The sequence below is a fragment of the Sus scrofa genome, chromosome 10 (genome assembly GCF_054392235.1).
Source record: "Sus scrofa isolate SSC_HxYL_T2T_F1_AM1 chromosome 10, Sscrofa_HxYL_maternal_Yorkshire_Landrace_v2.0, whole genome shotgun sequence".
Classification (NCBI taxonomy): Eukaryota; Metazoa; Chordata; class Mammalia; order Artiodactyla; family Suidae; genus Sus; species Sus scrofa.
This window is the reverse complement of record NC_139392.1, coordinates 65,614,605-65,628,970: the sequence shown is the minus strand read 5'-3', so window position 1 is coordinate 65,628,970 and position 14,366 is coordinate 65,614,605. Positions and strand designations below refer to the sequence as shown.

Here is a 14,366-nt window from a genome sequence, read left to right as displayed (position 1 = left end):
GAAGGCAGCTGTAGCTCTGATTCGACCTCTAGCCTGGGAACCTCCATATGCCGCAGGTGCGGCCCTAAAAAAGGACAAAAAGACAAAAAAAATTCTCACAAATATAATTCTTGTACTCTGAATAAAAAACATTCATTCACTTAGCATTGTTGATATCGCAAAACACTCTAAATAATCCTCAGGTTGTTATGAAATTAGGTTATGGCTAAGTAATGTCTCACTTATAGACTGGAAAAGTATAGAGCAGTTGAAAAGTGTTAAGATAAAGCTACACACACTCCCAGGCTAAGAAACTTTGACAAATTTGGTGATTTGCATATACAGTGCAATATTAATGAAAAGTATATATTTACATCTATTTTGATATGCCTGCAAATGCAAAGAAAACTGTAAGGATAAATACCCACTTCTAAACCCTTGCATTAAGAGGAATGGGAGAGAAGGACGTTTTAGGGTTGAGTTTAGTGTTGGGTTTTTTTTTCCCTTCACTTTTCACTCTATGCATTTACTTCTAATTTTTACAAGGAGAATGTTACGTCTGTAGCTAAAAAATAAAAACAACTAAATTAGGTGTACCGGATTCACCAAAGCCTTACCCTGAGAACCATGCTTCTGGATGATCCACACCCCCTCCCCCCAAAAGGTAAAGGCTGCCACTAAGAGCACATGTACTATCTGTGCTGTGTGTCTGTGTCTTTGTGCACGCGCCTGTGAACAAGCCAAATCACTCGCCTTTAGGAAGGGTTCCTCGTATTAACTGACTCCTGAGAGGATGGGCGCCAGGGACAAATTTAGGGCTAGTTAAGCTACCATGCGCCTCCCAACGAAGCCCCAGCATCCCGGAACGAGCAGCCAGAGCTCAAACGGACTCCCGCAGACTTCCTCCAGGAAGCGGTTAGGTGGGGTGGAGAAGGGCGCTCCTTGTCTGACCTGCGACCCAGCTTGAGAAGGTTGAGACAGTAGCCTTTCACGCCGAGAAACCAGCCTTAGCTCCGCTAAGGTTGCCCTGGAGGAGGAGGAGGAGCCCCGGTGGGAGGCGGGGAAGGAGCCGGGCTCAGCATCTGAGCGGCGGGAGCCGGAGGCGGGACCAGAGGCGGGGCCTGAGGCGGCCTCTGAGGGGGCTCGCAGCTGCCGGAGCAGCCTGGGTCTCCACCGCCGCCGCCGAAGCACTGGGCGTCCAGTCAGGGACCGGAACCTGAGTTCGGCTGGGCGCGGTCTCTGCCAGAGCCCCTGGTGTTCGCGAAGCCCCGCCGCCACGCCAACTGCCTGGAGACGCCCCTGTCCCGTGCCTTCCGGCCGCTGAAATGGGAGGTGGGCTCGCGCCCCTGGGTCTTCCTGCTGCTGCCCACGGTTTTGACGGCCCTCGTCGGCTCTGGCCTGATTTACCTGCCCAAGGATGCAGAAGAAGACATAGGGAGCCCGGCCAAGGCTGAGCGACGCTTTGTGCACGGCCGTTTCACCGCCAAGGACTCATTTCTTCTTCTCCAGGAAGAGCACCGAGTTCAATTGGGTCCTAGTGGTCTCCAACACCGCCTCGCTGCTAGAATAAGAAGCCGTGTCTGAAATTAATAAATTGGACGATGCGGTGCGGGGTTTGTCCGTCAGGGGGTGGGGGTGGGGAAGGAACTTAGATCTAGTACAATGAGGTCTGCTCCATGAACCGCGGCTGTGGGTCCCCTCCAACCCACTCTTGTTCGCCTGGAAAACAAACAGAGACCTCAGCCTGTGAAACATCACTCTCCCCATCTACAGCCTAGCCAAGTGGTATGGTCTACCTGGCCAACATCCTAGGAGGAACCCTCTTAGGTGAGAGTTTGGGCCCAAGCCAGTTAGTCCTGGAGGCCAAAGCCATGCGGCTCCGGTACTGCCTGAAGACGGGAGGAGAGGACATCGAGCTTAGCAAGACGTGGCTGATCCATTTCCTGAACCAAGTTAAGAGCATGGAAAAGAGTCTGGCTTTGGAGACTATCCAGGTACCAGGCCGGTGGGGTTTCAAGGGAGGCCAGGAAAGGTGGGAAGGATGGTTTAAGACTTGTGCCGAGGACCGTAGCAATAGCACTCCTTTTTCTTTTTTCTTTTTTTTTCTTTCTTTTCTTTTTTTGCCATTTCTTGGGCCGCTCCCGCCGCATATGGAGGTTCCCAGGCTAGGGGTCTAATCAGAGCTGTAGCTGCCAGCGTACGCCAGAGCCAGAGCCACAGCAACGCGGGATCCAAGCCGCATCTGACACCTACAGCACAGCTCATGGCGACGCCTGATCCTTAACCCACTGAGCAAGGCCAGGGATCGAACCCTCAACCTCATGGTTCCTAGTTGGATTCGTTAACAACTGCGCCACGCCCGGGAACTCCTTGACTTGAAACTCTTGAAGTTCTCTACTGCATTTGGTTCTTAATCCAACTTTCCTAAAGTAACACACTGAAGGCTGCCCCAAATCTTAAATCCTTGGTACCGTTCTGGTGAAAAAAAAACACAAATCCTACATCCTCAAGGTAAGTCTGTTCAGTACAGACATGGATCTTCAGGTTTAGTTTGGTTTTCAGGTCAAATTACATTAAAATTCTTACTTTGAGTTAAAGTCTTTACTAGTTTCCAGGAGCCCCCTAAAATTTGTTTGGAGTTCATTGGAATAAAAAAGAACACATCTTTAAGCAAAAGTTCAAGGTGTCCTTGAGAAAGATAAGCAGCTGAGCTTTTCAAAAGTAAGAGCACAGAGCCAGGCACATGTTAGCTGTTTCTTACTTGTTGGGATGGCAAACCTACTGATACCCTGAATAAGACTGGTAAAAGTGAGACACCTACTGGAAAAAGCCTTTGACTAGCAAGGCCTTTTTGAAATATTTGTGCAATTAAAGTAGTACAAGAAAACAACCTAATAAAAATCTGGAAAAGCCAGAATGTCTGTAGTGATTTCACAGTTTTACATCAGATTCTGATTTCATAGTATTCAAGAGTTTTAAACTTTAGATTTTTGAAAGAAACATTGGAAAGCATGACAGAGATTTTTTTGGGAAGAACACATCTTTGTTACTTTATTCTAAAATCATTATCCATGTGTTTGGATTTTTTAAGCATTCAGTCAGTAAGCTGTACTGTTTCAATATCGTTTGTAACTCACACACAAATAATGGAATTTTAAGTTATTTGAGTATGTTTTTGTGGCAGGTGGTCTACTTTACATCACTTTTTAGACAACTGGAATTTGAGGCAACTTCTATTTTTTTTTTTTTTTTTTGTCTCTTGTCTTTGTTGTTGTTGTTGTTGTTGTCATTGTTGCTATTTCTTGGGCCGCTCCCGCAGCATATGGAGGTTCCCAGGCTAGGGGTCTAGTCAGAGCTGTAGCCACCAGCCTATGCCAAGGCCACAGCAACTCGGGATCTGAGCCGCGTCTGCAACCTACACCACAGCTCACGGCAACGCCAGATCGTTAACCCACTGAGCAAGGGTAGGGATCGAACCTGCAACCTCATGGTTCCTAGTCGGATTCGTTAACCACTGCGCCACGACGGGAACTCCTGAGGCAACTTCTATGACAGTGATCCCCTTGTTTCAGTTGGCATACCTTCTAATCATAATGTTTGCAGTCATATCATCCTACAAGTAAAACACTTCCATTAACTTTTTAAACTCAACTTTAAAAAGTATTTTATTGTGATTATATACACAGTATATGTAATATTTATAACATGTGATGTGCCATTTTAAACACTATTTTTTAAGTTTTATTTTTGTTTATTTTTTGCATTGTTAGGGCCGCACCTGTGTTCCCAAGCTAGGGGTTGAATTGGAGCTGCAGCTGCTGGCCTATGTGACAGCCATAGCAACGCAGGATCTGAGCCTCCTCCATGACCTACACCACAGCTCCTGGCAACGCAGGATCCTTAACCCCACTGAGCAGCCAAGGATTGAACCTGCATCCTCATGGTTACTATTTCGATTCATTACCACTGAGCCACAACGGGAACTGCTTAAAAACCATTTTTAAGGGTACAATTAGGTGGCATTAACTACATTCACACTGTTGTACAACCACCAAAACTATCTTCTTCTAAATATCTTCCATCACCCCAAATAGAAACTCTGTAACCATTAAGCAGTAAATCCCTACTGCCTTCCCCAGGTCCTGGTTAACTTTTGATCTACTTTCTGTCTCCATGAATTTGCATATTCTAGAGATTTCATATTAAGTGGAATCATACAGTATTTGTCCTTTTGTGAATAGCTTATTTCACTTAGCATAATGGTTTCAAGGTTTATGTATGTCGTAGCATGAGTTCCTTTTCATGGTGGATAATATCCAGTTTTATGTATATACATTTTGTTTATTCACTTATCTGTTGACAGGCACTTGGGATGTCTTCACCTTTTGACTGTAGTGAATAATGCTGCAAGAAACATTGGTGTACCTATCTCTGTTTGAGCCCCTGTTTTCAATTCTTTTCAAGTACCTACCTGGGTGTAGACTAGTGGGTTGTGTGATAATTCTCTGGTTAGCTTTTTTTTGGCTGCCCCCACAGCATATGGAAGTTCCTGGGCCAGGGACTTAATCCAAGCTGCAGCTGTGATCTTTGCCACAGATGCTGCAACTCCAGATCCTTAACCCACTGCACCAGGCTGGGGATCGAATCCGTGCCAACACAGGGACAACACCAGATCCTTAACCCTGCTGCACCACAGCGGGAATTCCTCTGGTTAGCTTTTTGAAGAAACATCAAATTATTTTCCAGAGAGACTATACTGTTTTATACCCACCAGCAATGTATAAGCTTTCCAGTTTCTCAGCATACTCACAACACTTGTTATTTTCTGTTTTAGTGATTCTAACCATCCTAGTAGGTGCAAAGTGACATTTTATTGTTGCTTCGATTTATATTTCCCTAATTACTAATTATATTAAATATCTTTTTGTGTGCTTATCGGTCATTTGTATATCATCTTTGGAGAAATATCTGTTCAAGTCCTTTGCCCATTTTCTTTTTTCTTTTTAAGGCCACACCTGTGGCATATGAAGTTCCCAGGCTAGAGGTCAAATTGGAGCTGCAGCTGCTTGGCTGTACCACAGCCACAGCAATACCAGATCCAAGTTGCATCTGCAACTTACACCACAGCTTGCAGCAATGCCAGATCCTTAACCCATTGAGTGAGGCCAGGGATTGAACCCACACCTTGACAGATACTAGTCAGGTTCTTATTCTGCTGAGCCACAACAGGAATTCCCTTTGCCTATTTTTAATGAAGCTGTTTGTCCTTTTGTTGTTGAGTCCTGTTTTTGATGTGTACTTTATATATTTTAGATATTAAGTCCTTATTAGGATATATGATTTTCAATATTTTCTCCCACTCTGTAGATTAGCTCTTCACTTTCTTGCTAAAGTCCTTTAATGCACAAAAATTTAAAAAATTTTTGGCCATGCCCATGACATGTGGAAATTCCTGGGCCAGCAATAGAACTTGTGCAAAAGCAGGGACCTGAGCCGCTACAGTGACCCACTGTGACACAAGGGAACTCCTAAAAATTTTAATTCAACTTACCTATTTTTGATTTTGCTACTTGTGTTTTTGGTGTTAAATCTAAGAATCCCTTGACAAGTCTAAGTCATGCACACTTATCCTATGTTTTCTTCAAAAGTTTTCTGGTTTCAGCTCTGTATTTAGGTGATTGATTAATTTTTAATTCATTATTATATATGATGTGAAGTAGGGATCCAACTTCATTCTTGTGCAAGTATCATTTGTTGAAGAACCTGTTCTTTTCCAGTTGATTAGACTTTGCATCCTTGTCAAAAATCAGTGGGCTGTAGATGTATGTGTTTATCTCTAGATACTCAGTTATATTCCATTGTCCTATATGTCTGTCTATATACTAGTACCACACTGTTTTTGTTTTGTTTTGTTTTGTTTGTCTTTTTAGGGCTGCACTCGAGGCATATGGGAAGTTCCTAGACTCAGGGTCAAATCGGAGCTGCAGCCACTGGCCTACGCCACAGTCATAGCAACACCAGATCTGGGCCAAGTCTGCAACCTCTACCACAGCTCACGGCAATGCTAGATCCTTAACCCACTGGGCAAGGCCAGGGATTGAAGCTGCGTCCTCATGGATACTAGTCAGATTCGTTTCCCCTGAGCCACAACAGGAACTCCTAGTAGCACACTCTTTTAATTAATGTAGCTTTGTTATAAGTTTCGAAATCTGGAAATAAGAAAGTTTAGCTATTTTTCATATGGTCTTGCCTGAAAAAGTTCTTTCTCTAATTACGTTCTTATGACTTTGGAATCAGCAGCTCCATTTTCATCTCCAAATCTTCAAACCAAACTTAATTTCTCCCTCCTGCTAAAAGTTTTCTAAAGGCAGCCATCCGTTATTTGTTTTAAAGCAGTTAGCAAATAAGTAAAATAGAAAACCTAAGGTTATTGTCAATATTTTAAAATATAAAGTTGTGGTTGTTAGGGAGATAAAGTGTTAAATCCATTCTTTAAAATGTTGTAGATATATATATTCCCATTCCTATTGCTCCAACCAAGAATCAGGAATAGGTGGTGTTATTCAAAATGCACTATGTGTCACATCGTGTTTTCTTTTTTGCAATTAGTGGCCACTTTTCTAGAGTTTGGTTATCCAGTACAGGAGAATCCTGAAAATCTTTTAGAGGGAGGCTTTCATACTTTTTGTCACAGTACATGTTGAACCAGTTTTGAAATACAGGAGCTATACAGGATTGTGTTTATGACTAATTGGAATCAAGGGGAGGTGAGAAGATAACTGGATATGGGTACTTTCTGACTGCTGGCCTTTCATCTGCTGTTGTATTCCATTCCCACTCCTTTGACGATCAGAGTGGAATTAACTATCTGCAGTATTTTTGTATATCTTTGGTTCTGAAATGCCAGTTGGTGGAGTAGGGCTTGGCTGGCCTCTAAGACTCAACCAGTATGGTCTGGTAAAAGAACAGATCTCCAACTTTTCTGTTCCGTTTTTTTCTTTTTCTTTTTTCCAATTGGTCTGGGCTAGTGCCTAGAAATTAAAGTTCTCCAGCAGACAGCTATGGAATTATTGCCCGAGAGGTCTCTGAGTAGGTGTCCAAGCCAAGAATGTTATGAATTGATGGAATTCAGTGTGGAAACTACCTCCACAAGTTCCATGATTTTTCCCTCCACATTTGCAGGTGTGACTGTGTACGAAAGAAAATGTGGGTTGCAGCCTTCAGAGTGATTTCTGCCACCTTGGCAGTGGTGAGTGTCTTTGGCCTGATGTTGTACGTTGGGGTTCCTTTTGTGACCATAGTTGCAAATTCACCCTTTCTTATTCTAGGTGAGTGAAAATGTGGGGCTACACATTGTGTGTGTGGGTGGGTGTGGGGTAGATAAAGGAAAGGGACTGTCTTATATTAAGCATACTAATTATATTTAGGTGGCGCTACAGATCCAAAATGGGCTATCAGAAAAGAAGAAAATCAAATGAATTATGTGTCTCTGGAGTTAAAAAAAAAAAAATCTAGTACCCCAAAGGGAAAAACACGGAGCAGGGACATAAATAGGCAGTTCATACACACACACACACACACACACACACACACACACACACACTCCAAAATACTAGTCCCTGAAAATATAAGAAAAAATATATATGGCCTCTCAGTTAATCCAGGATGAAAGTTAAACCAAAAGTGAGACACCTTGTTTTCTTATTAGATTAATGAATATTCATAAGATTGAAGGTTTTGGAAAGGTGGTGTGCAAATGAACACTCTCATAGTCTGTTGAGGGAAAATTGTAAATCAGTACTCTTTTTAAATCCAATTTCACAGCAAATCAAAAGACTTAAAAATTTAAAAGGGAATAACTTTGACCTGCCAACTCCATTTCTAAGAATTTGTCCTAATTATTGGACAAGTGCTCACAAAGCAGAACAAGTATGTTCATTTCAGTGTGATTTTGAATAGGAACCAAACAAAAGCAACTTAATCCCACATCAACATGGGATCGGTCAATTCAAACATAGCCTATTAAAGTTTTGGAATGCTATGCAGTCTTTATGAAGTGGTAGATATATAGCGTTAAATGAAAAATGCTGGTTATGAAACAAGATGCTTAAAATAGAGTGATGTACACATATATGTGTATATTTGTATAGAGCAAATTCTGGATGAATATACATAAAATATTAGCAAGGATTTTCCCTGAAGGGGAGAATTACTTTTGTTTGAATTTTGCCTTTGTATTTTCCTGTACTTCCAGAATTTATTTTACCATAAGCACAAGAAGAGAGAGCTATTTATATTTTGTGAATAAGCAACTTGGAAGAAATACTATTTGGTTTCCAGGGGGGAGAGTGGAGGAAGCATGCACTGAAGGTGCCCCTTCCTGGTGCACACTCACACTCATCACCCAGGGTTCCCCACAGCCATGAATATCTGGAGCGAAAGTGTATATACATCATCTTTGTATTGTCTGTGTGTGCACAGAAGTATGAGTGTAGGTGTGTGATTGAGTGTGGGGGGGTGTGATTTCAGCAACTCAAGCAATAAATATGTGAGGACATTTTCTAAACCAGGTTCTATAAATAATAAAATTTTTTAAATACCTAATACATATCAATGGGTTCACTCATGGTTCTTAGTTTCAATTTTTAGTACATGTGCTGCTGAAGCAAGCACATCACTTGTGGTTCTTAGTATTTCCAATTCTTCCCTTTGGTCCAGCTAAGTACAATTGGAATCCACAAAGCTGGCAGCAGTGGGACCATCAGGATGCAGTTTTTGACAGACGATATAAACCTGTGTCAGCGTAGACCCTGCTGCCTTGATCATACTCAGAGAACATCTGAATTAGAGGCAAAGCGCAATTCCCAGTTCTTCCCTTGTCGCCCATGGAGGAGATCCTCCACACTTGAAATCAAAATCAACATTTCACTTCCAAGTACTGATTTTGGATCAATACACACAGAAACAGAGGTGTACGTGGGTGAAAGTTGTAGAAAGCTTGAGGGAGATGAAATTTATCTGCAACATGCTCGTGCTGGCCTTTCTAACCCCTTTCTTCTCTGTATAGTCCTCTTCTAGCCTTCAACAATGATTTCAAAGTCCTCAAATGTTCTCCTGTCCTCTTCATTCCAAACCAATCCTCATACATCATTGTGGAAAAGACTGAGAACCTTAGCAGGCATTTAATATGCGAAGGATTCTTAAGATTTACTTTGGTACATGTTTCTGATCTCAAGTGTACTTGTATTTTATTGAGATTATGCCTTAAGGTGGTCAAGTGAAGTTTGAATGACAGCATTCTAGATATTAAAAATGAATGAATTTGTTTGTGTGTGTGTCTATAAACTATGTGGTGTGTATAAAATCATACCACACTGATAGCTAGATGCTACCTGGAGAACAGATAAATCCAGCTCATAATTTGAGCAGCAGAATGTTGGCTCAATGTTAGTTCATTAGAATAAAATGGCTTATGAGAGAAAAATGGTCTATAAAGTATTTGAATGGAATCAAAGATACATTTACTCATCATTAAAACACCTTAATGAGGGAGTGCCTGTTGTGGCGCAGTGGAAAGAATCCGACTAGGAACCATGAGGTTGCAGGTTCGATCCCTGGCCTCGCTCAGTGGCTTAAGGATCCGGCATTGCTGTGAGCTGTGGTGTAGGCTGGCAGCTGTAGCTTCTATTAGACTCTTAGCCTGAGAACCTCCATATGCTGCGGGTGCGGCCCTAAAAAAAGTCAAAATAAAACACCCTAAAGAGCAGCCCTCTTAGCGCAGGGGGCAGCTGTCAGTCTCATAAAACACCCTAAATGAAGACTGAGAGTAGGGTATACTGTGCTATCTGAAAACGGGAGAATGTACAAAGCACAGAGTTATTGCAGAGCAAGGAGTGATAAATTGTATTGTGGATTCAGAGGCAACTGGAGAAAGTAGTATCCAAACACATACTAGGCAAGATAAGACCTTAAGAGACAGACAAAGAAAATAGTTTGATCTGTTTAATTGTTAATGGCTGTTAATGTATGAAGATTCCTGTTTCTTTTTTTAAACAGGTGTTGGGGTTGATGACATGTTTATCATGATGTCTGCCTGGCAGAGGCCAACATCATGGATAACTTAAAAGAGCGGATGTCCAATGTCTCTTCAAAAGCAGCAGGGTCCATTACAATCACCACCATCACCAATGTCCTGGCTTTCTAGACAGGAATTATGACCTCTTTCAGGTACTTACAATACTTCTGCATCTATACAGGAACAACACTGCTCCTTTGTTATCTTTATAACATCCCCTGTTTTGGAGCATTTATGGTCTTGGATGGTAAAAGAGAAGCGATCTGTCTGCGCTGGTTGAAGAAGCCAGAAACTCCCGACCAAAAATGTTTGTCATTAAAAAAGTCCTGCTGTCTTCCATGTAATTCTCTCCCAGACAAACATACAGATGATATCCATCCAATGAATTTGTTCTTTAGAGACTATTTTGGTCCTTTACTCACAAGACCAGAGGCCAAGATTTTGTAGTGCTTCTGTACACGCTGCGCCTCATACTTTGTATATAGGGGTGTTTCCAAGTGCAGGAAGGCTTAGACTTTCGAAATTTGGCAAGTGACCACTCCTATCTCACAGCATATTTTAATGTCGAAGAAGAGTATTTTTCAAGTTATGGTCCCAGGGTTATGGTTATCATTAGTGAAGCTCTTGATCACTGGGATAAAGATGCTAGGCAAAAATTGGAAGAATGTCTCACAGATTTCAAAAACAATGACTATATGGATAAAAATCTTAGAGTTTTGTTTACGAGAATATGTGTGATTTATGGAAAGCTGCCATCAAAATGTAAATGATATTTTTATAAGTAATAGTCCCAATTTTACAACAGACTTTCCACTTTTGGGATATGATATTAATATTTCATCGTCACATGAAATCATTTGTTCCCAGGCCTTCATTCAGACCATGGGCATTTCTTCTTCAACCAATAAGAAGCTGATATTACTCCAGTTCTGAGACTTAGCTAAAAAGTGTGATGTTCCCCTAATGGTGTATAACCATGCATTCATATTTTTTCTTTTTTCTTTTTTTCTTTTGCTTTTTAGGGCCACATTTGTGGCATATGGAAGTTCCCAGGCTAGGTGTCGAATCGGAGCTGTAACTGCTGGCCTACACCACAGCCACAGCAACGCCAGATCTGAGCTATGTCTGCAACCTACACCACAGCTCGTGGCAACGCTGGATCCTTAACCCACTGAGCAAGGCCAGGGATCAAACTCGCATCCTCATGGATACTAGTGGGGTTCATTAACCTTTGAGCCACAAAGGGAACGCCACATTCATACATTTTGATCAGTATTCTGCAATATTAGAAAACAATATTCAAAATGTAATTGTTGCATCAACAGCCATGTTGTTTCCTTATTGTTAATTCCTCATCCGCTGTTTTCCTTGTGGGTGGCTTGTTATTGCTTCTGTGATTGTTCAAGTAAAGTTAATGGGTTTCATGACATTCTAGAATGTCAATCTTGATTCCATATCCATGATTAATCTTGTTATTTTTATAGGGTTTTCTTTTGATTTTTCTGCTCACATTTTCTATGCATTTATTTCCAGTTCAAAGCCCTCAGTAAACTAAAAAGCCATTGAGGCATTATATCTGCTAGGCTCCCCCATGTTACAAAGTACAGTTTCAGCAATAATAGGGGTGTGTGTGTCTTATCTGCAGCTAAATCATACATCTTCAGAACATTTTTTTAAGATTGTTTCTTGTTATGGTATTTGGAGCTGCTCATGACCTAATTTTTATTACAGTATTTTAAACCTTTTTTGAGCGTGAATAGCCACTGACAAATCCAAGACTGATTACGGAATTCCTGATTGCCTAACCCAACCTGATAAAAATGCACTGTGAAGAAGAGTCAATAAGCTAAATATGAAGGCTTGTTTCCTTGGCTTGGAAATTCCATTTTTAAATGTTATTTAAAAAATAAAAATAAAATAAAATGTTATTTAAAATACTCCGAGAAAAATTAATTAATCTCAACGTTAAAATGTCTACTAAATTAGGAAGTCGTCATCTTTATTAGGTATAACTTTCCAGTTATTTTTTCTTTTATTTCATCATTAGAAGTTCTGCCTGAAATTCAAATATTTTATGTATTGTACTATAAATGGAATATTCTTTTCATTGTACCTCCTACATTCATTGTTAGGTAAAAGTGCAATTGATGGTTATTTACTCTCCCATTCTGGAGTTTATGTTTTTTTTGTTTTTGTTTTGTCTTTTTGCCTTTTTCTAGGGCCACACCCGCGGCATATGGAGGTTCCTAGGCTAGGGGTCTAATTGGAGATGTAGCCGTCAGCCTATGCCAGAACCACAGCAACACGGGATCCAAGCCGAGTCTGCAACCTACACCACAGCTCATGGCAACGCTGGATCCTTAACCCACTGAGCGAGGCCAGGGACCAAACTCACAACCTCACTGTTCCTAGTCGAATTCGTTAACCACTGAGTCACGACAGGAACTTCCAGGAGTTTATGTATTTTCTTAATGGTGTATTTTAATTACCTGAAGTTTTTAAAGTTTTGGAACCCAATTTATCATTTTTTTTAAGTTAGTGTTTTCTGTGTCCTCTAAGAAATCCTAGCCTAATCCAAGATTATAAAAAATGCATCTATGTTTTTCTTCTCAAAGCTAGTAGTTTTATTTTACATTTAGGGCTATGATTCATATACTTGTGTTTGTTGGGAAATATGGATAGAGGTTCATTTTCTTCCCATTACATTTTTGTCCCATTATCATTAATGAAAAGACTCTCCTTTCAGCAGAGGATTAACTCGGCACCTGAGTCAAATAGCCAATTGACAGTTTGTGTATTGCTGTATTTTTATGCATTGATCTCTTTATCTATACCAAAGCAGATACCACACTGCACTGATTACTGAAACTTTCTATTATTATTTATTTTGTCTTTTTAGGGCCACTCCCACGGCATATGGAAGTTCTCAGGCTAGTGGTCGAATGGAAGCAATAGCTGCTGGCCTACACCACAGCCACAACAATGGAAGATCCAAGCCGCATAGGTGATCAACACCACAGCTCACAGAAACACCAGATTCTTAACTCACTCAGCCCTGCCAGAGATCAAACCTGTGTCCTCATGGATACTAGTTGGGTTTTTTTAACCACTGAGCCACAATTCGAACTCCCTTTATGTTAATTACTGAATTAGTTTGGGTAAGTTACCCAGCATTTTTCCTCTCTTCCAAACCATTTTTGCTATTCTAGGCTCCTTACATTTAGATACTAATTTTAGAATCACTTGTCAATTTATAAGGAAAAAAAAAAGCCTTCTGGGTTTAATATGGCAAGAACATCTCTTCCCCAAAAGCTCACCCCCTCCCAACTCATCCTAAACATGATTTGAAGGTAATGACAAACCAGGAAAAAAAAAACCCTGCAGTATAAGACAATTAGTATCACACACAATAAAAATATTAACACATGAATTCTTTAAGATTTTAAAGACAAAGGACAGAGTGGGGAAAAATGTGTCATATGACAAAATTATTTTGACTATATAAACACTTTGTTCATGAAAAAGGTGAACGCTAAAAAGGGCAAAGCATATGAAAGAAAATTCATTGAAAGATAATATATAAGAGAAAAAATCTTACTAATCAAAAGAAATGCACATATAAGTGAAAAATTATTATTCAGGCAAAAAATGAGAAAGATTAACAATATATTGTACAGAAGAGCTTTTTCCTATTCTCATTGTTAAGTCTTTACATCCTTTGAGCCAACAACTCAACTTCCAAGAACACATTCTACAGTTAGCTGGATAAGAACACACAGATATATAAACTAGGGGAGTTCCCGTCGTGGCGCAGTGGTTAACAGTGGTTAACGAATCAGACTAGGAACCATGAGGTTGCTGGTTCGATCCCTGCCCTTGCTCAGTGGGTTAATGATCCGGCGTTGCCGTGAGCTGTGGTGTAGGTCGCAGATGCGGCTCGGATCCCGTGTTGCTGTGGTTCTGGCGTAGGCTGGCAGCTACAGCTCCGATTCGACCCCTAGCCTGGGAACCTCCATATGCTGTGGGAGCAGCCCAAGAAATGGCAAAAAGACCAAAAAAAAAAAAAAAAAGATATATAAACTAGGATGCTCATTAGAGCATTGCTAATCTTTGTGGAAAAACTATTATCAATGTAAATATCGTTCACTAAGATGTTGATTATAGTATACTTGATTAAAGTATAGCTGTCATATAGAATACAAGTGGTCATTTACCCTGATGTACCACTATATTCACTGACACACAACAATGTACAAATTGTGTGTAGGGGGAGGAGGGGGCTGTAAGCCTTTGAAAAAAACATGATACAATC

The 14,366-nt window shown here is 40.8% G+C and overlaps 1 protein-coding gene and 1 pseudogene across 1 annotated transcript; both read left to right on the top strand.

Moving 5' to 3' along the window:
- Nucleotides 1–811: 811 nt before the first annotated feature.
- On the top strand, nt 812–10,200 carry PTCHD3 (patched domain containing 3). Its single transcript, XM_084979574.1, is given in 7 exon segments — nt 812–899; nt 1,118–1,472; nt 1,474–1,612; nt 1,614–1,668; nt 1,671–1,759; nt 1,761–1,973; nt 10,036–10,200. Coding segments are annotated over 7 exon segments (969 nt in total). The 3' UTR covers nt 10,066–10,200.
- LOC146399472 (patched domain-containing protein 3 pseudogene) lies at nt 10,091–11,989 on the top strand (annotated as a pseudogene).
- The last annotated feature ends 2,377 nt before the right edge of the window (nt 11,990–14,366 follow it).